The sequence below is a fragment of the Notechis scutatus genome, chromosome 13 (genome assembly GCF_049901735.1).
Source record: "Notechis scutatus isolate UNSWTSFEM ecotype Mainland chromosome 13, rNotScu1.2, whole genome shotgun sequence".
Classification (NCBI taxonomy): Eukaryota; Metazoa; Chordata; class Lepidosauria; order Squamata; family Elapidae; genus Notechis; species Notechis scutatus.
This window is the reverse complement of record NC_142021.1, coordinates 972,386-995,684: the sequence shown is the minus strand read 5'-3', so window position 1 is coordinate 995,684 and position 23,299 is coordinate 972,386. Positions and strand designations below refer to the sequence as shown.

General features: G+C 56.7%; 1 protein-coding gene across 1 annotated transcript in view; it reads right to left on the bottom strand.

Moving 5' to 3' along the window:
* Positions 1-34: 34 nt before the first annotated feature.
* The window catches only part of HECTD4 (HECT domain E3 ubiquitin protein ligase 4), a 50,315-nt gene continuing 27,050 nt past the window's right edge, over positions 35-23,299 (bottom strand). Inside the window, 45 exon segments of the mRNA XM_087942903.1 lie at positions 35-2,590; positions 3,085-3,307; positions 3,817-4,012; positions 4,271-4,437; positions 4,745-4,966; positions 5,197-5,300; positions 5,801-5,956; positions 6,081-6,200; positions 7,006-7,152; positions 7,257-7,447; positions 7,537-7,660; positions 7,962-7,982; positions 7,985-8,067; positions 8,389-8,540; positions 8,658-8,881; positions 9,215-9,422; positions 10,257-11,004; positions 11,006-11,128; positions 11,130-11,556; positions 12,197-12,376; positions 12,713-12,918; positions 13,027-13,157; positions 13,293-13,498; positions 13,673-13,845; positions 14,038-14,198; positions 14,294-14,430; positions 14,599-14,736; positions 14,932-15,058; positions 15,182-15,318; positions 16,117-16,354; positions 16,962-17,125; positions 17,233-17,312; positions 17,605-17,753; positions 17,842-18,003; positions 18,155-18,258; positions 18,682-18,797; positions 19,098-19,267; positions 19,715-19,885; positions 20,027-20,209; positions 20,738-20,873; positions 21,050-21,252; positions 21,401-21,482; positions 21,566-21,755; positions 22,065-22,345; positions 23,110-23,263. Coding sequence (XP_087799029.1) covers positions 2,454-2,590; positions 3,085-3,307; positions 3,817-4,012; positions 4,271-4,437; positions 4,745-4,966; positions 5,197-5,300; positions 5,801-5,956; positions 6,081-6,200; positions 7,006-7,152; positions 7,257-7,447; positions 7,537-7,660; positions 7,962-7,982; positions 7,985-8,067; positions 8,389-8,540; positions 8,658-8,881; positions 9,215-9,422; positions 10,257-11,004; positions 11,006-11,128; positions 11,130-11,556; positions 12,197-12,376; positions 12,713-12,918; positions 13,027-13,157; positions 13,293-13,498; positions 13,673-13,845; positions 14,038-14,198; positions 14,294-14,430; positions 14,599-14,736; positions 14,932-15,058; positions 15,182-15,318; positions 16,117-16,354; positions 16,962-17,125; positions 17,233-17,312; positions 17,605-17,753; positions 17,842-18,003; positions 18,155-18,258; positions 18,682-18,797; positions 19,098-19,267; positions 19,715-19,885; positions 20,027-20,209; positions 20,738-20,873; positions 21,050-21,252; positions 21,401-21,482; positions 21,566-21,755; positions 22,065-22,345; positions 23,110-23,263 — 7,952 coding nt within the window. The 3' untranslated portion in view covers positions 35-2,453.

Here is a 23,299-nt window from a genome sequence, read left to right as displayed (position 1 = left end):
CCCCAAGAACAGAGCTGCCTCAAGGACACGTCCACCAAATGTCAGCATTTATTAAGTACAAGAAAAGCCAAAGAATTCTTAAAAACAAGGGGGACCGACCTCGCCGTCTTCTTTCCGAGGGCAGAGGCCTGTGGTGGGCTTTACAGAGACGAGCTGCGGTGGGGGGTTTTCTTTTTTTTAAATATTCTTGAGGCCAGAGTTGTGGGGGGAGAGTTGAAAAGCGGAGAATAAATTAACGAAAGGAAGAACGGCAAACGCCTGGTCAGCCGGGCAGCCAGTCTCCCCTAGGCAGAAGGAAAAACGCCAGAGTCCTCCTTGCCCGAGAGGGGCGGCCCTTGGCTCGCTTTTTTCTCTTTTATACAAAATATTTACACGCTTGCTTAAGTAAATATAAATTAAAAAAAAAAAAAGAATACAGTGCAGTAAACCCACCCCAAAGTGAGCTGGAGCAGGGCAGCTCGGGGTGTCTTCCCCCAAAGGAGAGCTCGTCCGCGGGGCTTCCTCCTCCTCCTCCTCCTCGGGAGCAGGATTCCCCTCCGTCCCAGAGGCTGCCTGCCTGCCCCCCCCCCAAGCCCTTCCACGGGTGGGTGGGTGAGTCGTGGAAGTAAAACCCCTAGGGAGACGGATCCTGAAGGGGGGGGGGGGCTTCGGCTGAAAATGCCCCCAGGTTCTCCGCTGCCTCTGGGGGCAGCTTTTTACATTCAGGACAACCGTTCAAGTCAAGAGGAAGGAACGTCTCCCAGTCCCCCCGGGGTCCAGAGCAAAGGGGCAGCTTCTTACTTCGGACAGTTGGAGCAGCGAGCCCGGCGGACTCCAGAAGCCCCCAGACCCATTTTCCTTATTCACAGTTTGCTCCCTCTCGCTGAGCAGCTTCCTTCCATTTGCCCTGATCTGCTCTGGCCAAGGAAGCCCCCATGCAGAGGAAAAGGGGGAGAGACCTGGAGTGCCCAGTCTCCCCCTCCCCTCAAAATCTCAATTTACAGTAAGTGGGGTGTAAACACCATAGAAGACCGTTGTTTTGTTTTTTCCTTAAATGCAACCATAAATAATTGGAATAAATATACGTCAAGTCACTTTACAGCACACACACTTCGAAGGCCGGCCCCTCTGGACACGCTGCCGGTCTCTGGGGGGGGGGCATCCGCCCAGGTGGCAACTGAAAGGGATCTCTGAGGTATTTGAACAAGAGGAGAAAGGGGGGGGTTCGGATGCATAAGCCCCCTCTCCCCTGAATCTCTGGAAAACATCTTTTGTGGATGGAACTGTGTTCAAGTCCCTGTGTTCTAACCGGGTTTCTCCGGATGCACCCACCCCGCCTCTCCTTAGCCACACCACCCGGTGGGGCCCAAGACGGGCCGGGCTCAAAGGGGCGACTACGCAAGGGTGACGCTGGAGCCCTCCCACCTCAACTCCTCGCCCGGCGCCTTCCCACTCGCCCCCAACCTCCATCCGCACATCCCTCGGGCCAAAGGATGAACAGTATTCACAGGAATATACAAGACATACAGCTCCTCCGCGCCAAGGACCGGCACAGCGTCTCCTTTCCCGGCTGCCTTTAAGAGGACAGCTTGCAGCCTCCTGCTGCTGGCGCTTTCCCCGATAGCCTTTGGAGTCTTGAGTTCGAAAGCGACCCCGAAACGGCTCGATCCGAGGCAGGCTTGACGGGGGTGCTTGGCGCGTCCTCCGAAACCAAGGCGCCTCTGGCGAGGAGAGCCACCGTGGCGTCCGCCTGGGGAGTTCCCTTGGAAACCCTCGGTGGGAACGAGAGCCAGAAAGCCAGGTGGATCCTCTCCATCTTTTGCTAAGGAAGAGCCCGGGATCCTCCCACATGCCAAAGGGAATCTCGGAGGGACCATTTCTGAGCGCAAGGTGGAACCTTTGGGGCCAACTGGACCGGAGCCCATCAAGCGGGAAGACCAGCACCCCTCCCCCACCCCGTTCTTTAGACCATGGCAACTGGCTGTTTATCACCCCACCGTGGAATGTGTGAAGTGGCCCCAAACAAGTTCCGACCCACCCTGGCAAAAAGTGAGAAAACGCTGCCGCTTGTCTAGCTGGGTTACATTACGCCTCCATCCCTCAAAACAAGTTGTGGTTGCTTCACCGACGCCCTCAGAAATGGCGATGGAAGATCTTCCCCTCGCATGGTCGATCCCCGAATCTCCCTTTGGCCACGAGCTCCTTTCCGATGAGGACGAAATGGGGGGGATCCCCCGGGATTGCTAAACCTCGGTCCCCGGGCTAAGTTTTCCATAAGGCAGCAGCAGCAGCAGCAGCAGCAGCAGCCGCCGAGTCCCACCACCCCAGAAGTCTACGGAGAGGAAGCGGAAGTCTTCCACGAAGGCCATCGCAAGAAGGAAGGCAAGGAGCAAATTCACCTTCCGCTCTTGCCTGGTCGTGGCTCGGCTTCTCCGGTGCGTCCTCTGAAGGGCCCTCCCTCGGAGGGGAGCAGGTCAGCCGCTGAGAGGGTCCTCGCGATAGTGGATGGCGTACCGGAGTTTCTCCAGCATGATCTCCAACGAGGAATACTGAGGGAGTTTGATCATGAACATGCAGGTCTCCACGCGGATGTACCGGGAATCCGGGGAGCCTGTCGGGGATCACAGGAAGGGGGGGGAGACTCAGCGCCTGTTGGAAGGGGGCTTTAGGCGCAGCTCTAGTGCCTTGCATCTCTCTCCCTCTCCTCCCTCCCTCCCTCTCTCCCTCCCTCTTCCTCCCTCCATCTCCCTCCCTCCCTCTTCCTCTCTCCCTCCCTCCCTTCCATCTTTCTCTCTCTCCCTCTCTGCTATCTGCTATCTGACTTCAGATAAGTGTGCTACTCAAGGATGAAGCAGTTGGCCAAGTTGTGCTTCAAATGATCATTGCCAAGGAAGGACAAAGGGAACCAGAGTCACACTGGCCTTCTACACCAAGCAGGCATCAACACACACATACACCCCCTTGCTTAACTCTTACAAGGGCCAAACCAACCTTGGGCCCCCAATTCCCTCGAACCCCCGTGGTTTGGCTCAGCCAACACCCCCTTTTTTTCTTTCTGCTGAATGACTCCCTCCCGTCCATCTCTGCACCAGGAAACAAGGGTACCTGCAGTGCCATCCGGGGGCGCAATTTTCATGGGGTAGGGCGGCACGTGGGCCGTGTCTGGCCCCCCATCCTTGCAGGGACAGGTGAAGGGGATGCGCTCCTGGTTGCAGGCGAACTTGATGAATTTGCACAGCTCCTCCTGGGTGAACATCTCCAAGGCCCCCCAGAAGAACTCAATGTGCTGGTCGGTCTCCATCAGCCCCACCTGGTACATTGTGTGGGCCTGTGGGTGGCCAAGGGGGGAGAGGCGGAAGGAGGGAAGCCAGTTAATGGATGGAGAGACACCTTCAGCCCCCTGGGGCTCCTCACTTTGCGGTTTCTAGTCAACTGGGGTGGACTGGAGTTTTCTCTGCGGTGGTCTAGTATGACTAAGCCGGTTCTTGTTTTGGTCTCGACTCTCCTGCGAATAACTTGCAGGGGTGAAAGATGAATGGGAGGGAAGGAGGACGAGCAGCTGCCCTCTTCTCGGGAGCCTAATCCAGGGGTCCCCAACCTTGGCCACTTTAAGACCTGTGGACTTCAACTCCCAGAGTTCCTCAGCCAGGGTCTTAAAATAGCCAAGGCTGGAGACCCCTGGTCTAAGGAGATTCTCCACCATCCAGGTTGGCTGAGGAACTCTGGGAGTTGAAGTCCACAAGTCCTGGCCTAAAAGGTCTCCTTGAACCCTGCCCCCAGGGGTTCCTGCAGGCTCTTCCTGCTTCTTCCTGTCGGGCCATAAAGGCCTCAAATTACCTTGAGGAACTCCAGGTTGATGTAGGGGAGCCCACAAGTCCTCAGTTCCATCTCCAAGGGGGTGAGCAAGGTCAGAATCTGCAGCGGGATGATGGAGGCCAGGCCGGCTCTCACGGCCATCACACACTCTGCGGTCTGCAGCTCGTGCAACCTCAGGTTGCGAATGGCCGCCGCGTAGACGTCCTTGTTCTCCCACCTGGAAAGAACGATGCGTTCAGGGGTCCACGGAGAGGCTCTTTCCTCGGGGTAGGAAGCCCCGCATGGCTCGTACTCCTGCTTAACGCTCAGGCTTCTCCCTTCCCCCGGGGCCCCTTCCTGCTCACCCTGAGCCTTGCAAGCCCCAGCCCATAAATAAGGGAGAGGCGAAGGGAGCCCAGACCCACGTCGGGCCTCGGATGCCTTCAGGGGCGCTTCGAGGGCCCTCGGCTCACAGGCGAGGCCTCCTGCTACTCACACGACGGGGATGTGCCTGCCTCGGGCGCACAGCTCCACCTCTTCGCCGGTCATGGTCACGTAGGTGAACTTGCAGCTGGGCTTGTTGGGGCTGTCTGGGCTCTCCATGGCCAGGTGCTGGGTGGCGATCTCCGCACACAGGGCCTCCAGCTCGGTTTCGTCGTTCAGCTAAGACAGTGGAGACAAGAGGTTTCTTCACTAGGATGGAGAGGTCTGAATGCAGCATATATGAAACCACGTCTGTTAATTTGAAGAAAGCGCACTAGGATGAACCCAAAATGAAATGAAACAGGCTTTTAAATTTATTTCTCTGCTTTGCTCCGGAAGACGGACAGGCCTTGCAATTTATGACTAAGCTTGTGAAGTGGCTAAATGGGTCCTTATCCCAAGAGCCATCATCATACGTGAATTTAAATTTTAGTCACAACGCCCCATCAAGGCTGGGGAAGAGGATACAGCACCACAAGGGACGTACATTTTCAAACTTTTTGACGTAGTTGTAGGTCAGCACGTCAGCCTCCTGGAGGTCCACATCTGGCTCCAGTGGTTCTCCTACCAAGATCTTCCAGAAGGAGGGCAGGAGGTCCAAAGGCAGAGGGACGTCAGCCCGGATGGCAATGCCCAGGAGTTGCCCAAAGAAGTGCAGCAGCTGTTCCTCCCCATAGCTGATGGGGCTGGGGGTCAAGATGTATTTGCCCTGGGGATGAGAAAAAGGGGCATCGGTTTGGAAGCCCAGATCTTCTGAGGAATTACAGTTTGCTTGATTAGTTGGCAAGACCGTCTTAGCCTGATGCTGTGGGAAACCTTTCACGGCTCCTCTGCTACGAGAAGGCTAGTAGGGGGTGAAGAGTCCCCACTGATGCCAGTTGGCTGCAGCTTCACAACCAGCCACGGGGCTCTGTGGGCCTTGGGCAGCTGCTGGCCTACCTTGTTCTTGTTGACCGATGAGCTTGGACACAGCAAAAGGAGGGACAGCAACGTGCTCTGGAGCTCCTTACAAACCTGCCAAAGAAAGTGACGGAAAGATCCACCTGGAAGACACATGGATGACACTGGTCACAAAATGTTTCTTTTAGCCAGATTTTTTTTAATCCAATGGTCAAGAAGATCAGTCTAGAAGCAAGGTGTGGGTACAACAATACCTTCCTTGTCAGATTCCCCAATGATCAATGGGAAATGAATTTCATTGATCAACCATCCATCCAATCAATCAATCAATATCAATCATCCATCCAATCAACCAACCAACCAACCAACCAACCAACCAACCAACCAACCAGAGCCTCAGCCTTCTGAACAACTCACTTAAATTATCCACCAGCCATTTTTTACATTATTTTGAGCCCACCATATTTTACAGGGATGTTCAGATTAACTGGGGAATACAGTGGGACACTTTATACATTAAAAAGGAGAAGAAAAACAAGCACTTATTTTGAGGGAACAAGTGGGGGCCACACCCCAGCTGAAACGTTCAGACAGTTACTCCCCACATTTTGAGCAGCCAGCCACCTCCCAGCCAACGACTTACTTGTGCCGTGAACCTCCTCGCCAGTGAAGCGAATGTTAAAGGCGTAAGTGGGGTCTCCTCCACTGGCCAACTTGACACAGAGCTGTGATGATGGGACACAAGCTAGTTGCCGGGCAGCCTGGCAGAAATAGGAATTTTCTGAAGAACGAATCTCTCCTGTTGGCGAGGAGCAGAAAGAGAAGGCGGGTTGACAACGGCAGTCGGCGGTTGTGAAGTTCCGATTGTCCCACCCAGCTCAGGAGGAGCAGAGAAGAAGGGGGGCTTCCCCTGAAGTGCCTACCTCCCACTATTTCGAGGGGGTCCAAGGTGATCTCTGGGGCTGCGTGATCAGCTGTTCTCTGCACTGTGGCATTGAGCACGCGGTTCAAGACCGTCACTTTCGTGTCGTAAAAAATCAGTCCTGAAGGAACAGACCAAGCATCACAGTCCTTCCTTGAGAGACAACCTCACAACCTGGAATACATGAGCCATTTCTCCCCTCCCAGACGATCCGTTCCCTTTGCACGGTTGACACTATTTCTACTCATCTCTCCGCGGATTCTGCGTTGGTGGCCTGCAGATGGGATTAGCCATCCCGGAGAGAACGGCAACCAAAAAACGTTGCTTATTTTTCATTTGCTTCCACCAATACGCTTATTCTGCCTTTTTGCAATATGAACGTTGGTGTCAGCTCTGAGATTCAGCTGCCAAGAATGTTATAAGGAATGAAAGTGGGGTGGGTGGAGGAGTTGGAAAGTTCAAGGTTATTTCATATGTCACATTAAAAAATTCCACCTGCAGTTAATTGGTTCTCGTGATTAATGAACTGTGTGCTGAAAATGACTTTCAGTTTTGGAAATTCCCATAGACGTACCAGAGCTGTTCCTAATCAATCAGTTGGAGATTGTATTTGTCTCGGAGTGATTAATCACCGTGGACAATTTCTGGATGCCTAACATTTGGTTTCCTTCATAAAATGGAAGCTTTGCACCCCCTACTTCAGGTGGTTTTCCAGAATCCACAATTCAAAGGTAGCAGGTGGGGAAAAACTAAAACCCACGTCCATTCCATCTCTGTCTAAAGTTAACCGAAATTAAACCAATCCAATCTTTCTCCTGTCAAGAAGTTGGCCTTGGGAGCCAGCCTGATGAGAAAGCCATCAAGAGTGGTCGCGTGGTCTCCACCGGCTTTAGGGACCTCCCCCCCTCATCCGCCCAAGCCCTGACCTTTGGCCTCTTGCAGAAGGGCGGCGATGCTGTTGGGGTACACCCTGGTCTGCCGGAGCTCCACCAGCGGGAGGAAGAAGGTCTCCAGGGTGGTGTTGAGGGACTGCAGCAAGGCGAACCGCAGGCGGAGGCTTTCGATGGGGATGCCTGTGACAGAGCACAGCGGTCAGGAGTTACCGGAAAACAGGGGGGAGGAGACACGGGGACTGATCCCCCGAGGAGGAGGGAGGAAGGGAGAGTCCTGCACGTACTCAAGAGGCAGGAGACCTGGGGGTCAGCTGCATCGGCGGAGTCCAGGTACACTTCGTGGGGGTGCAGCCGTGCAGGGGTGATGGCCAGGTGGCGGCAGAGCCGGTTGATGTACCGGACAAGGGCCACGTCCATCTCCAAGGACCACTTGCGGCAGGCTTTCTGGGCGTGCCTGGCGTCGAGGCAGGCGCACCTGGGGGAACGAGGAGGAAGGGGGCTCAGAGGAAGACCACCAGCCCCTATGTGGCTGCAAGTGTCTCCGACAGGTGCGCGCTCCCCTACCTTTCAAAATGGAGGTCGTAACCGCAGGACAGGATGGCTCGCCACACGCTACGGATGTCCTGCTTTGCTCGGTCAATGACAAATCTGTGAAATCCCTCCAGGGTCAAATACTTCTCTTCGGGAGCTAAAATCGTTCGCCAAGGGAAATAAAGACGCAAACGTCAGCATGGACACATCCAGGGGTTGGTGTAAACCCCAGCCCCCGTTTGCTTTCTCCGTCACAGCCGCTTCCTCCGATACCGAAAACATGTAACCCAACGTGGATTTCTATTCACTTTGAAATTAAAGCCCCTCTGGGGCTCTGAGGCAGCTTCAGAACAGCCCCCCCCCACTGGCCAATCCCTGCCAGTTACGGAACAACCCCCCTCCGGCCAACCCAAAGCCCAGCGTTTCCTCCCCAGGCCCAAGAGAGCGGGTTGAGCTACCGTCCTGCTTCTTGGTGGGGATTTGTCGGGGTCCTTCTCCTCAGGTTTTCCCTTCTCTGGAGACCGGGCCTTCACCGTTGGCTTCTTCTCACTCAGGGCTGTCCTGCTAAAGGAGGAATAAGCAGCATCTTGGTCAACGGTCCCTCTGAGAAACTCAACTCGCACCACCACGTTTTGTACTTGGGGCCACAACTCCAGGCAGGTCCCTCCCCTCCCCCAAGGAGACCCACTGGGACAAAGAGAGAGAGGTCCAGTCTGGGCCAGAGCAACGTTAGGGAGACGGAAGGGACGAGACCCGCCGTGTCCTTCAGACGAACTTCCAGGAATTCCCGAAGGAGGGAAGGAGGGAGCCAGCTTCCTGGGGTCGCCCCGTTCCCTCCTGGGTGGAGGTGGGTGGCGGGTGCCCAGGAAGGCAGAGCTCTCTCACCTGACGCTGTTCAGCACGGCCTTCTCCTTGGCTGGAGGTTTGGTGACGGGACGCTTGGTGCTCACGACCTTCACGGGGTGCTGCTCTTTGCCCCCCTTGCTGTATTTGCTCTTGTCAAACTTCGGCCTGGGGACCCCGTATTTCCTGAGGATCTTCAAGGGGGAAAGGCGGCATTTTAGGCGGGGGAGTCTGGCTCAGGAGGGTGGACCAAGGCCAGACTCTGCCCTCCCACCAAGCAAGGCTGCCTCGGGGCAGGGCAGGGCGCCCACCTGGGTCAGCTGATCCTCCAGGGCCTTCTTGGGGGGACGGACGTGGGTGAAGAAGGTGTGCAAGAGGTTCCCGGGCGCCTGGGCGTTGATCTGCTCTTTGCTCAGGTAAATCTCCATCACTTTGGTGGGCTTGGCCGGCAAGAGGCTCAGCATTTGCTCGGAATGGAGGCAGCTTTTAAAGATGTCCGTCAGGACTTCGCGGGCGCCCGGCACTAGCTTGTCCCCTGTGGCAAAGAACAGCGAAGTCGTCGCAAGAGGCGTTTCCCGCTATCTTGCCTTGGACGCCACTTGACCCTCACGAAAAAGCTGTGCCTTAAATCAAGCGGATTGAGGGGTTTGCTTGCACCAAAGCTCTCCTCTGTGGGACCGATTCGAGGCTGGAGCCGATGCAACTTTTGGGACTGGAGAACTCCAGGATCGCCGCCGTTCGTGGATTCTAACAAACTCCCCAGACCTTCGATTTCCCTTCTTGGTCCTTCTCCCTCCTGCGTACCCAGTGGTGCACAAGGCACCTGTAAATGTGGCACACGCACACGCACACCCACACCCAGACCCACCTTTGATGGTTTTGTCACCGAAGTAGTCTTCCAGTGCGGGGCTCCCTTGGGTATCAAACAAGCTCTGATTCACGGTCGAGACAGTCAGAATCTCCTCTGAGGACATCTCCATCAGCTCCTCTTCCCCGTCCAGAGTGGACAGGCCAATCAGATCGCTGCTGTTGAACAAGCTGGCCCGGATCTTCTCGATCTTGGCCCGGGATCTGATCTGCGTTGAAGGAAACCGAGGCGGGAGTGATTTGGAAGCCGGCCTGGGCAAGTCGAGCAGGGAACAATCCTCTTGGGGCCCCTCAGAGGGCATCAGTTCTTCCCCAGCCTGCTTTTCCTGGCAAGAGGCTATTTTTATAAGCAGCAGGAAAGAGCTGGCAAAGGAGGCGTTTCGTTCAGGAAGGGCTTGTTTCTATCAAATAAGCTCCATGAATTTAATGTTAATAAGGAATAATGTGATATGAAGCAGAATAAGTAAGACGAATGAATAGGTAACTATGGCCATGTTTGTACTGAGATGTGAAACCTGGAACCACACTGCTTGCCACGTGAGAACTTTTATTTAAAAAATAAAAAGTAGGAGAAGAAATTGAACAATGAAATTACTAGCTATGTCTAAATGATGTGGTGACTGGCACAAGGAGAGAGTATTGAAATGTTGAAAAATTAAGCAATGAAGGGTTATAATTTAATGCAAAGATGGGTATCGAGAGATATGGTTGGTTTTATTAATTTTGCTTGTATTAAATTGTATGATGTATCGGTGCCACTCTATTTATGTATCGATGTGTATGTGTAGATTGAAATAAGAAAAACTTGATTGTTAAAAAGACTCGTTTCTAATGAATTGATCTTCCCAGAGTCACATTCTGCTCTTTTGTCTGAAACAGCTGCCAAGTCATCAGCCACAATCCAAGGCCGTTAGATTTTCCCCTTCCTTCCATCCCTCCCCCTCCCTCCCTCCCCTCCCCCCCCCTGCAATGCACAGGCAGGAAACGGCCCCCAGAGTCCTTTGCGCTCCAGGATGGCTGGCCTTTGCCTCGAGGCCCCTCACCTCCACCACAGCGAAGCCCCTGATGGGCCTGGATGGGGCGGTCCGGCTGCCGAGCGAGGTGACGGTGTAGAGGGAGCCCACGTCAGAGGCCGACGCCGTCTCCCCGTTGTCCAGCTGCTCCCCAAAGCTGCCCAGGCTGCCCAGGCTGCCGGTGCTGCAGAGCGACAGGTCCAAGCTCTCCTGGCTGGAGACCCCGTGCGGCTCCAGCAGGCTGGGCGGGACGGCCACCTCCAGGCCGGCCTGGAACTGGTCCACGGAGATGTCGCTGACCGTCCGGGAGATGCCCTGCGAGCTGCAGAGCGAGGCCTGGCTGGTCGAGGCGGAAGCACTGACGCTCATGGCCGGCGTGACGCTGCTGGAGCTGCTGACGTCCAAGCTGTCCACGCTGCTGGACACCACCGGCTTCTCCAGCTCGGTCCGGCACTCCCCGCCCTCCGCTTTGTCCTTGGCCTTCCTGGGCAGCTCCTCCTGCACCGGGATGTAGATCTCGTCCCGGAAGACGCCGCCGTGGGCGTTGCAGGCCTTGCGGATGGCGCTACGCACCACCCCATCCTCCAGGTGGGTGGGGATCCCGGAGATCACCAGCAGGCGGCTGTGAGCCGTCGCCCCGACCAGGGCCTGGCAGGCATCCGCCACCGCGTCATTGGTCACCCCCAAGCCCTGGGGGTCCTTCCTGGTGAGGTGCCGGAGGATGATGAGCAGGGTGAGGGCCCGGTGGAACCACAGCATGTCCTCCGGCTTGCTCCCCCATGGCCAGCAGGGCCGGGTCCGTGTCGGCTGCGCGGGAGGAGGAACGCTTCCCAGAAGGCGCCGCCTTCTCCCGTTTCATCTTCACTTTCTTCCTCTTGGAGAGGAGGCTGGGGCTCTGGGGGTCTGCCCGGGGAGGAGGAGGAGGAGGAGGAGGAATCGCTCAGGTTCGGGCCGCTGGTGGAAGACATGACGTTGGTGGTGATGCCCATGTTGACCGGCAGGGTCACTTCGGCCACCGCCAGGCAGGCCTCCATCAGCGCGTGGAAGTAGGTGGAGAACCTGCCTTGGTCGGCACCCCCCACTCCGGCCCCGGCCCCGGCGTTCCCAGACACCCAGCTCTGGGTCTCCTCGTCGTAGAGCTTGTGCAGCTCCGACTGCAGCGCCATCAGCATGGCCAGGCAAGGGTTGAGCTGCAGGGCGATGGAGGAGGAGAGGCCCGCCGGGCTCTTCCGTTGCTCCAGGCTGTGGACTTTGCGCAGCAGTTCGGCCAGGAGGTGGAACAGCAGCTCCTTCACGCAGGGGGCCATGCTGGTGGTCCACAGGAAGTTCCCTGGAAGCGTTGAAAGGGGACGGGGGGGGACGGGGGGTTGCTTAAAGCTCAGCTGGAGGGAGACGCCCCCCGATTAACACACCGGACTTTTCACCCGCATCAGCTCTGAAATGGGCGTCATGCCAGACTCAAGGCTGGGAAGCTTCCAGACGGCTCTTAACTGGAAGCCAACCGAGTTTAGCTCCAGCCACCTGAGGGGTGCAGTGGCCGAGCCCTTGAATCTTCCCAGGAGCCCAAAGGGGGTTGTGGAAGAGGCTGCGGCCACCCCTGGGCCTTCGGGGGCTCTTGGGATCATGCAGATTCCTTGGACGGCAGCGGGTAGATCCCACTGCCAACAAGGGCCAGGTGGCCAATTCCTTTTCACCCAGGGTCTATACCAGGGGTGTCCAACCTTGGCAACTTTAAGACTTGTGGACTTCAACTCCCAGAATTCCTCAGCCAGCTAGCTGGCTGAGGAATTCTGGGAGTTGAAGTCCACAAGTCTTAAAGTTGCCAAGGTTGGACACCCCTGGTCTCTACGCTTCTGTGCTGCCAACGTCCCGTTTTGTTTCAGCTGACCGTTCTATTGCTGCCATTTTTCAAGGGCCATGAAATCCCCCCAAACCGCATTTTTGCACCGCAGACCCCTTTCTCCTCTCACCTAGGATTTCCACTACTTGCAGGAACACCGAGGCAGGGATGGCGTCCTGCTCGTCTTCGGACCTCCCCTCTCCGTCCTCCTGCTTCCAGGCCAGTAGCTGCTCCGCGAATGCCACGGCCAGGGGGAACTCCAGTGGAAGGGAGTGCAGGACCAGGACGGCACCAGGAGGTGGGGACACGCCTTGAATGGAGACCCAGAAAAGCAGAAGAGCTTATTGGCCGAATTTAGGCTTGGAACGGCTCCCCCTGTGTATGCTATTTCCATAAGAGGAGGCTAACCTAAGCACCAAAATATCGGACACACACCAGCACCCAGCATCCTTCCTCCTGCCCCAAAACAAGGGCGTCATCTCTTCATTCCCAACACGACTGGAAAGTCTGGGCCAATGAAAGTAGCTCTGTCCCAGCTATGTCCAGAGACTCTCCTGACCCCTGGCTCAACTCGAATGGATCGGAACCGGAATTCCTGGCCAGCCTGTACCAGCCATTCATCCAAAGTTCTGGTTTCCCACCGTACCCAGTTTGATGTGGACCTTGTCTGTGGAGATGATGACCGAAGGATACTGGTTGGTGGTGGGCGGTGGGGTCAGGCCCGTGTTGGTGGGAGAAGCGTCCCGAGGGTAGCACACGGCCTCGATGAGGTTCAGCTGGCCGTTCTTCTTGACCTTGTGGCCCAGGCCGTAGAGCAAGATCCGGGCCCAGGGGGCCTTGTAGAGGGACGAGCTGGAAAAGGCAAGGATAGGGTTAGCCAGCAAGCTTCCCTTTCTGGCACCGTTGAGGAGGGTCAGCTGGGGAGGAGAAGCAACCTCGTTCTCCGCTGGGGCCACTTACTCTTTGCGGAATCCAGCCTGGCTCTCCTTGCAGGACACGATGACAAACGCAGCCCCGGGGAAATGGACGTCCATGTTGACTTTGGACTCAGAAATGGGGAACTCTTCCGAGGGGAACTGCTCAGGGGCGTTCTGAAGGCAGAAAGCAAAGCTGGATCGAGTGCAAACAACAAACCGATTGCACCCCAAAAGGCCCCCAAAGGAGCGGGGAAGCGAGCGGAGGAGGAGGAGGAGGAGGAGGCTGTGCTGGTTCCCCTCCCAACTTGCCTGCAGGAAGCAGCAGAGCTGTCTGGTCAGGTCAAGCAAGCTCTCCTCTCCCTGGTGCAGGGTGCGAGCGATGGCGATGGTGAGCCACTCCTGGACCGTCTGGGCGTTGCCCTGGTAGAAGAGCTCGGTGGCCGAGCAGTTCTGGGAGTGGATGGAGTGCTGGAGGGACTGGGCCAAGAGGATGGACGTGGAGCAGATGGTGCCATCTGGGCAGGAAGAAGGGAAACAAAAGGCCCCCTTCAACTCTCTGGCCTTGTGAAAACCAACAGGGTTCGCAGCCCAGCCGCGACAGGGGCGGGTCTCTTTCCATATGCAGACGGGTTTAGGGGCAAAGCCGCAGAGCCCCGTTCACCGACAGGGCTGGGAGGGGGCGGGGCTACCTGGAAGGGGCGGTGCCAGGAGCTGGTTGGAGAGCAGCTGCAGGTGCTCCAGGGTGATATCCCGCACGCTGAAGAGCTGAGTGAACATGTGGGGCGTTTTGGGGGCGAAGATGTTGAGCAGGGCCATCCGGCAGTAGAGGCAGGCCAGCACGGCTTCGCAGCGGAGGAGTTCCCTGAAAGAGACCCAGGGGGTCTTTCTGAAGCACACTTTCTCCACCAGCGGCACTGCTTGGAGGAGGAGGAGGAGGAGGAAGGCCAACATGCGCCCAGAACTGCACATTCCAAGGGACGTTTTGGTGCCCTCGAGGAGCAACTGCACACCCTCAACATTCGTGGACGTCTAAATGGATCGAATAGCTGCTCACCTGTGGATCTGGATGTTCGAGTTGTCCAAAGAAACCAGCCCGTTGGTGGCCGTCCTCCTGTAGCCAGCCGGGGGTCGCTCCAGCATGTCGATCGGGTACCAGTACCTGACCAGGACCCCCTCGCTCCGCAGGTAGGTCTCCACCTGCACCAGCTCGTTCACCTGGAAGGACAAACTCCACCGTTGCCCAAGACGTTTAGCACGGGGTGCCCAGGACCCCCTCCCCCTCCTGGCCTCAACAGCGACTCTCTACTTGCCGAATCAACGTCCAGGACCACACCGTGCAGTCCAAAGGTCTTCAGCATCCCACGGATGGCAAACTTGGGCAGGGCGGTTGCCACGGCATTGGTGGCCACGTTGTTGCTCTCCGGGTAGCGGGTCACGACTGTCAGACCTGGAAGAAGGAGGGGGAGGGGGAAGGGGGGGAGGGGGGAGGGGAGGTTTAGTGCCAGGGCCTCTGAGCAGCCCTTTTAAGGGGGCCATTTCTCCCTCTCCCCACGAGCCCCCAGGTGGGCAGAGACGGACGGATGCAAAGCCCCTCCTGGTCACTAAGCAGGTGCACCTTTCCGGACTTTGTCGATGGTGAACTTGTTGGCCTCGTCTTTGATGTCCTCGATGGTGGGGAGATAGAGATCGCGAGGGATGCCCCCGTTTTCCTCGTAGAGGAACTCCACCGTCTGCCGCGCTATGTCGACCATCCCTGAAATGCAAAGCAGCCTCTGGATTGGCCTCCAATCCAGGATCGGTAAGAGACGGGGTGGGCCGAGGGGAGGGTCCCCCTGCCCAGAATTCCCGGCAGACGCGCCCAAGCCTCTCGGGTAACACCCAGGAAAGAAAGAGGAAGAGGAAGGGGAGGCTGGGGTCACGTTCCAAAGGGAGACGGGTCCGCATTTACCTAACTGCAGGGCTCCCTTAATCTGATCCAAGCCGGATTTCCTCTCTGCTTCATTGCGGAAGCGCCTCCTAATTGTGGGGAAGACCTTGGTCTCCCAGGCCTTCACCAGCAGGGCGTAGTGGTCCTCCTGCAGAGGGAGGGAGGCGGGGGGGGGGTTCGCTGAGGGGGCAAGGCGGTGCCCAGCCGCCAACGAGGAAAGGACAGCGGGGCCCCTTCCCCTTCCCTCCCCCCCCCCGGCTGCTCCGCTCACCCGGGGGACGTCGTCGTCGTCGTCATCGTCGCTCTCGTCATCCGCAATGGGCGGAGGGTGAAGGTCTGGTCCAGAGATGACGAAGTTCTCGTAGCTGCGCTCCGTTTTGTAATGACAAGAGGAGTCGCTGTCGTATTCTGGAAAGAGGGAGGGAGAGGGGGGGGGGACAGAGCATTAAGGGAGGGGCAGTTCTCTCCCCCACGACCCAGAGCCTTTAGCCCCTTAAGACCGTCCCGTGGTTGTTTGTGTCTCGTGATGTAGGGTGATTGTACGATGATTGTGGTCATGATTCATCCCTTGTGGCTTGTATGGACGCCGAGAGCTTCTGCGCCAGAGAGAAAGGCCTTGTGTGTCCAGTCATACTTGGCCAATAAGAAGAATCCCGTTCTGTTCTGTTCTATTCTATCCCCTATTCTATTCTATTCTATTCTATTCTATTATTCTATTCTATTCTATTCTATTCTATTCTATTCTATTCTATTCTATTCTATTCTATTCTATTCTATTCTATCCTATCTATTCTATTCTAATCTAATTCTAATCTAATCTAATTCTAATGTTATTCTATTCTCTCCTATTCTCTCCTCTCCTCTCCTCTCCTCTCCTCTCCTAGTTCTAATCTATTTCTATTCTTGTTTTTGTTGCTTCTGTTTCTATTCTGATTCCATCCTGTCCTGTCCTACATTTTGGCCATGCTGGTTAGCAGCTATTAGATATATTTTGATGACTGATTGATAAAGTGGGACCCTTTGTCTCCAAAAGGAGACAATTCAGCCTTTGGTCTCAAAAGGCAACGTGCCTGTTGGGATCTCCTATTCTAGAGATTCCCCTAGAACGCCACCGCTGAGCAATATCCTTCCTGCGTTACTCTGACTTTGCTTTGCGAGGGAGGGCAGGGAGGGGCGGGACAAGCAGCAGGCAGAGGGGAGCCTCACGTTGCTGAGCGGTGGCCACGGCCGCGATCCTGCAAGGAGGCCCGTGAGGTCCAGGATCGGAAGCACTACTGGTGCCGGCGTCGTTGTCGCTGTCGGAGGCCATGGCGAAAGGCAGCACTTCAAAGTTGGCACTGATCTCTTCTGCCAGGTCGATGCAGAGGTCGGCGGCGTTTCGGTGGGCTTGTCCCTCCACGTAGGCAAACTGATGAGACCCAAAATTGGCCCGGACTTTGGTGTTCTAGAAGGAAACAGGAACACAAAAGAGCTCAGCTCTTGTAGAGCATTCGGGATGCTCCTGCTCTCTGCAAGGAAAGCCGTGGCGTTCGTGGTATTGGAGAAAGGGGAAAAAGGGGCTTCTACTGTCACACAAATGCTGGGTGATGTTATTCCCAGACCTGCTTTTCCCTTCAGCACAAGGCAAAATAGTCCCCCCGTCTTCCACCTGTTCTGGGTTCTGATGATTGATTGCACGGCAGGGGAGACGATGGCACTCCACAAAAGCTCAGCTAATCTCTGAAAGGCTTGCTTCTTATACAAAACATACAAAACGTAAAAGAGAGGCTCTGTGGCGCAGTGGTTCGAGTGCTGTACTGCAGGCCACTTCTGCTGACTATCGGCTGTTCAAATCCCACCAGGCTCCAGGTTGGCTCAGCCTCCCCTCCTTCCCAGGTGGGTAAAATGAGGACCCAGATTGCTGGGGGCAAGAGGCCGACTCTGTAAACCGCTTAGAGAGGGCTGGAAAAGCGCCGCAAACCGATATATCAGTCTAAGTGCTATTGCTTTATGACGTTACACTTAAGGCTGAGCCCATCTGAACAGAAAGAGAGGTGTGATGTTTAACCTGCCTTCTTCTGGATATGGACCACTGGCCACATTCCTCCCGACACGTCTTCCAAATACGGCCCCAGCCGCTGTCCACAGTAGGTGAAGTAGACCCTGCCTTTGGCCGGCTGCCCTGGAGGAGGAGGGGTCCCTTCCGTCCGCTCCCAGCCGATGCCTGCCACATCACCTGTGGAGGAGGCCGAGGGACCAGAGAGGGACTGAGTGGGGCTCTTCCACCCCCCCGCCCACCCCGGAGGACGCCTTCTGCTTAGCCACAGGCCGGAGGGGGCTTACCAGGGCAGAGGGCCACATCCAGGCGCACGCTCTTCCACTGCAGCAAACTGGAACCGTTGTAATGGACAGCTCGCCCGTTGCTGGGAATGCAGGAAGGAAGGGACACATTCACAGAGGAAGCTCCGACTCCCCCCTGGAGGGTCCCAGGCTTAGCAGGGAAACTTGGCCGTGGCGGGCAAGCAAATGCGTGTGATGGTTCGCAGGACGAGGGTAAAGCAACGTCTTGGTGAACGGATTCTAGGCAGACCCTCTGAAAGTGGCTTTATCTCATTGCCGGCCCAGAGCTGCCCTGGCCCTGTTTCACTTAATGCAACAGACACCCCCCCCCCCCCCCAAGGCTCCAGTTCTTGCTCTCACACCTCCCAAACCTACTTGTGGAAGAGGCAAGTGCCCACGGGGTTAGTCCACGCTCCATCCCGCTTCTCAGCTTCCGTGGCAAAGCCGAAGGAGACAATGGGGCCCGTGTCGTCATCTGCGTCTCCGTAGGACACGACTTCGATCTCCCAGTAGAAAGAGGGCGCCTGGGAAAGGAGCGCCCCCCCCGCAGGTGAGCCGAGGGCTTCACAGCGGCCTTCCCGAACGGTCGCTGGGCCCGCTGTGAATGCTCACCTGCACAGGAACTGCCGAGGTGGCATAAATGAAGGTTCCCCGAGGAAGCCCTCCCCCAGCGCTGGGGTCCGCCAGGAAGGTCACCGCGGTGAGATGGGAGGAGAACATGCAGGCTCGCACAGGTGGGAAGACCCTTGAGGGGCTCCAGGTGATTTCTTTAGGCTGAACCAAGAAGACACAGAGCTGCGTTTAATCACAGCTGTCAAGGTGGCATCAACTGGTGACCGCAGCACCCCAGGAACCGCATCCTTGACCGGTGGCAGCCTTGAACCTAGAGAAGGCTTTAAGCCCACCCCTCTTGCTCTGTATTTACCTGTCTTCGGTCTGCCTGGAGGGGGGGTGGGGGTGGCCGAGCGCTATCGCGGTAGAGCATCCGTAACCTTTCGCACTGCGCTTCGACAACAAGGAGCCGCTCCCCTAGAAGGTGGCAAAGGAAGCCTCTTCAGACCCCACTCACTCCTGTAAGGACGTCTTCTGAAGCTACATTTCTAGTCTCAGGGGCTATTAATGCGCCAACTGCTTCCTCCAAAGGGCCAAGCGCTGGTCAGACCACAAAGCCAAGGGGGTTCCCAGCTGCTCTTTTTTTGCCCGCCTGTCCTTGACGTGATTAAGGAGAGGACCAAAGTTAATCGCCAAGGACGCTGGGTAAGGTTGAGAATGACAACCCAGCTAGGTGGCCTTCAAATCCAGGAGGGATTTGAATTGGGATCTCTACAGTCTGATCCTGTTTCTTTAATCCACAATATTTTCCAGGCAGCCTCTTCTTCACTCCCTTCAGGATAATATTTTTTCCGGTCACAATAACCAGTCTACGTCTGCAACTGAAGACTCAGCTCTTACCAGGGCTGCATTCCTGGGCTACGAGGTTGAGGACTTCCACCGCCGCTGGACACTGCTGGATGAATTCTTCACAGAAGGAGGTGTCCTCCAAGAGCTGGGCCATCACCAGGCATGCTCTTTGGGGGGTGTCAGAGAGAGAGAGAGAGAGAGAGAGAAAAAAGGCAAAGCGTGTCTTTAGGAGTTCTTGGGAATGGTCCGTGCCTTCTAGAGACCACCATGCTGATAAAACAAGCAACTAGGGGACAGAGCTCATTAGGCCTTGAAGGAAAATGTGGGGTCCTTTTGCTTGCTGGAAAACTCACCCAGTAGAAGGCCTTGAACCCTGAACTTAAACCCCAGTCAGGCAAATCAACTACCCCAGGCAAACAGCCACAGGACTCCAGTTTGATCTGGCCGTGGGATCCGTCCCCACCCACCTGGTTCGGATTTCAGCCAGCAGACGGACCACGGCCATGACTGGTGTCGAGCCGTCTCCCGTGGCAGGAAGCGAGGTGTGGATAGACAGGCTGCCCTCCTGCGGAAGCAACATGGACTGGACGGCTTGCACGACCTTCTCCGTGAGGGACAGCTTCTGCAGAGGCAAGGCCTGAGGAGCAGGGGGAAAGCCAGAAGGGGTCATTTTCTGGAAAGCCAAGGAAGGACCTGGTCTCATTGTGGCTCAGGCATCATTGTCCCAACCGGAAATGGAGGTCTGCCAGCCAAGAAGAAGAACCGAGGTAGCTGGGTACTTTTGGGGGGTTTACTGCAGTTGACTTTCTAAATTGCCTTCTTTAGATATAGAAAACTTAAAAGTTCTCTCGCCACCAGCATTATTTTTGGAATTGGCCTTTCTAATGATCTAAACTCTGGAGCCTGAAGATAGAATTCTTTATTGGCCAAGTGTGACTAGACACACAAGGAATTTGTTTCCGGTACGTAAGCTCTCAATAGACATGCAACAATAACGACACACAACAAAGTTATAGAAACTGCACCTTCAATTTAAACATTCACACACTGACCTGCTCCGTTCTGGGTGTTAAAATGGACTCACCTCTGACCGCGGAATGCAGAGCCTCGATAATGGAATTGTTAAAATGTCCGAGGCCTGGGAGGCCTTCCTGCAGTCTATGTTGACCGGTGGGAGTTTGACCGTGGCTATCCCTTCCTGTTCATTAATGGAGGCCACCACTCCCACACTTCTGTCAATTCCTCTGCCCAACACCTGTTGACAGGAGAAAGAAAAGGTGGGGGAATACATTTAAGAGCCATCCAATATGGGGGCCAGGAGAGACGGTGGCCAAAATGTCAGTCACAACGGTCAGTCTCTTCGGGGTTTGGTGAGTGACAAGAGGCCGGTGCCCACCTGAACTTCGGAGCCGATTTTGATGGTCTCCTTGAAGCCGCCCAGGGCACACAGGGCAGCCACCGCTTGGCGAGCGATCCTCTGCAGCTTGGCCAGCTTCCTTCCGTTGCTGCTGCCGTTCTCCAAGATGCTCTCGGCATATTTCCCCAGCTGGGGGATGTACATCAGAGCACGAGACAAGACCTGGGGACAGGAAGAGGCCCAAGCGGGCGGGCACGTTGGAGCCGCTTTCCCGGCAAGACCCTTCTCCGTGGATGGGGGGGTGGGTGGGTTACGAAGCAAGTCGGAATCCAGGCCAAAACTGTTGCCTCACATAATGCATGAGGCATCGCGCATTCATTCACCCCCGGGGTCCTTTTCTAGGGAAATGCTTCCATTTCAGGCTTCCAAACCTTTAAAACTTTCTCCCCAACCTGAGGGGCTGAGAGGCATTATGCCTGCTGGCTGCAGAGAATCAAGAACACCCCCCCCTCCTCAAACTAACCCTGAGCCACGCAGCAAAGGAAGGATGAAAGGGAGCTGCAGGTGCCCACCAAAGGCTGGGCACCCCTCTCAGCCCAAACCAGCAGGGGCAGGAGGCATCCTTCCGTGGCGGAGAGCCGGATGCCCTTGTCCGTTTGCAGAATGACAAGCTTGCTTAAAAAAACCCCAAAGCCAGCGCAGGGCAGGGTGAGAGAGGAGTGCAAGACTGCGAGTCCTTCCCCCGCTTACTTTCTCGGCGGTGGTGGTCCATATCTGAGCGGCGTTCGACTCGGGCGCCATGAGCAAGCTGTGAAGCAGAGCGATCACCTCCGCCGCCATGCTGTTGGCCACGTGCCCGCTGATGAAGGGCCGCACCGGGTCGGTCCTGAGACGAGGGAGGGGGGTCAGGCTCCAGCCGTCCCCCTTGCCCACCACCTTCGGGGCGTCCGGCCCTCCCTCCCTGAAGCGGAGCCGAGAGCGAGGGATCGACCTGCACAGCTGCTTCCCAGACCCAGGAACCCCCGCCCCCGCTGGCTCTTTGGGGGTCAGAGGTCAGCCCACCTGGCCAGCTCCGAGTTCCGCTCCCTGCAGGTGGAGGTCTGAGCCGTCTTCTTCTTGTCCCCTGTGGAGAGGCCGCTGGTGCTTTCGGGACTGGCCGTCTCCACCGGGGGGCCCACACTCACAATCAGCCCAGATTGGGCCCACTTGGTGGCCTTCCGCAAAGCCGCAGCCGCCTCCTCTGTGATCACCTCGCAGCAGCCGCTCTGGGGGGGAGGGAAGGAAGGCCTGGGTTGCCGTGGCCCCTGCCACGTCCTCAGCGTGCCATCCTCGCTCGGAGGGCAGAAGGGGCCACCCCTGGGGCCCGTCAAGGTCTGGGGCCCTTTGCAAGGCCCCCGGAGGGGCTGCTCTTACTTTGGTCATGTCTCGGTCCATCTTGACCACCTTCTCCATGTTGGCCCCCGTTCCCAGGCGGAAGGGGCGGCCTTCGGAGCTACTGCGAACAGAAGGAGCACAGAGGGTGAGAACGTGGAAGGTCCACCCGTGGCTCTTGACGGCGCCACCCTCGGGCCAGGTTACCTCAAGAGCGGCTGGAGAACCTCGTGAGACGACTGGTCTTCCCGCTTGTGGATGAAGATGGAGAGCTTGCCGTCCACGGCCTCGCTCTCTTCTCCTGGGTCTTTGTCTCCCTTGAGGGAACTTTTGGGGTTCGCCTTCGCCAGGGACATGTCGGGCTCCGAAGCGGTTGGGGAGAGAACCGTCTGGCATCCTGTTTGGGGGGAGGGGGGGGGGAGAAGGAACGTTGATTCCAGCCAGGAAACGTTCCCTACCAGCTTCATTCAACCTGCAGCTCATTCGCCCGGATTTTGTGGGGCAGATCCATCGAGCGCAGGACTCGAAGTCAGGATCTCGTTTAGTAACCCGGCCAGCCCCCAACCGTGAGATGCTGGCTGGGGAATTCTGCAGTTGCCACATCTCACAGCTGCCAAAGGGAAGCAGGGAATATTTCTCCGAAGCTTCCCAGGGGTCCAGAAAGGAGACGCCACGTTGATGTGGAGGCAACTCGGCCCTTCGCTACCTGGCACGACGTAATCCGCCAGCTTGGCCAAGAGCAGGGAGGCGATCTTGGAAGCCGGGTCGCTGGGGTCGTCTTGCTCGCTGTTCAGGGAGGGCACGGAGTAGCTCCAGGGGGGCAGCTCCACGTTCCCACAGTCCTCCACGCTCATGAGGGGAAGGGCAGCGCGGCAGAGCTGAAGGATGATGAGCACCAGCTTGGGGGAGGGGCGCTGGTCCAGAAGCAGAGAGAGGAGTTTGGAGACGCAGGCCGGCTGGCTGAGGATGGCTTTGCCAATGTGGCTCCTGGTGGGGGGAGGAAGGAGGAAAAGTGAGGAAGGAAGGAAGGAAGGAAGGAAGGAAGGAAGGAAGGAAGGAAGGAAGGAAGGAAGGAAGGAAGGAAGGAAGGAAGGAAGGAAGAAGGAAGGAAGGAAGGAAAAGGAAGGAAGGAAGGAGGAGGAAAGTGAGGAAGGAAGGGAAGGAGTGAGGAAGGAAGGAAGGAAGGAAGGAAGGAAGGAGGGAGGAGGAGGGAGGGGAGGGAGGGAAGAAGGAGGAAGTGAAGGAAGGAAGGGAGGAAAAGGGAGGGAGGGAGGGAGGGAAGGAAGGAAGGAAAAGTGAGGAAGGAAGGAAGGAAGGAAGGAAGAAGGAAGGAGGAAAGGAAGGGGGAGGAAGGAAGGAAAGAAGGAAAGAAGGAAGGAAGGAAGGAAGGAAGGAAGGAAGGAAAGGAAGGAAGGAAGGGAGGGAGGGAGGGAGGGAGGGTCCCATTTTAGGACAGCTGGACCAGAGAGCAGAACCGTGGCTGATAAGGTGGGGGCTACTGCTCAGCAGGATTCGACCCCTAACCCTCGAGCCAGAGACCGTCTCACAGACCGTTGCTTCCCAACCATGGTATCGTGAAGAGGTCTGGACTTCAACTCCCAGGATTCCCCAGGAGAATTCTGGGAGCCCAGACATCTTTTAACTTGCCACGGTTGGGAACCCCTGGTCTGCTGGTAGCTCAGCTGGCTGCGGAATTCTGGGAGTTAGAAGTCCCGGCCTCTTCCAGCCGCCACAGCTGAGAAACGCGGTACCTGGAAAGGTCATTCAGGAGACTGAGGACGTCTTGCAAGGCATCGTTGCCGGCTGCCTGGTTGCCACAGCACTCGGTGGCTCGGGCCAGGTGATTGGTGAGGAGACTGGAGACCTGGCGAGCGAGGCCCGAATGCACGGCCTCGGTGGATCCCCCTGCAAAAGGGTCGGCCCCGATGAGAGCAGGGAAAA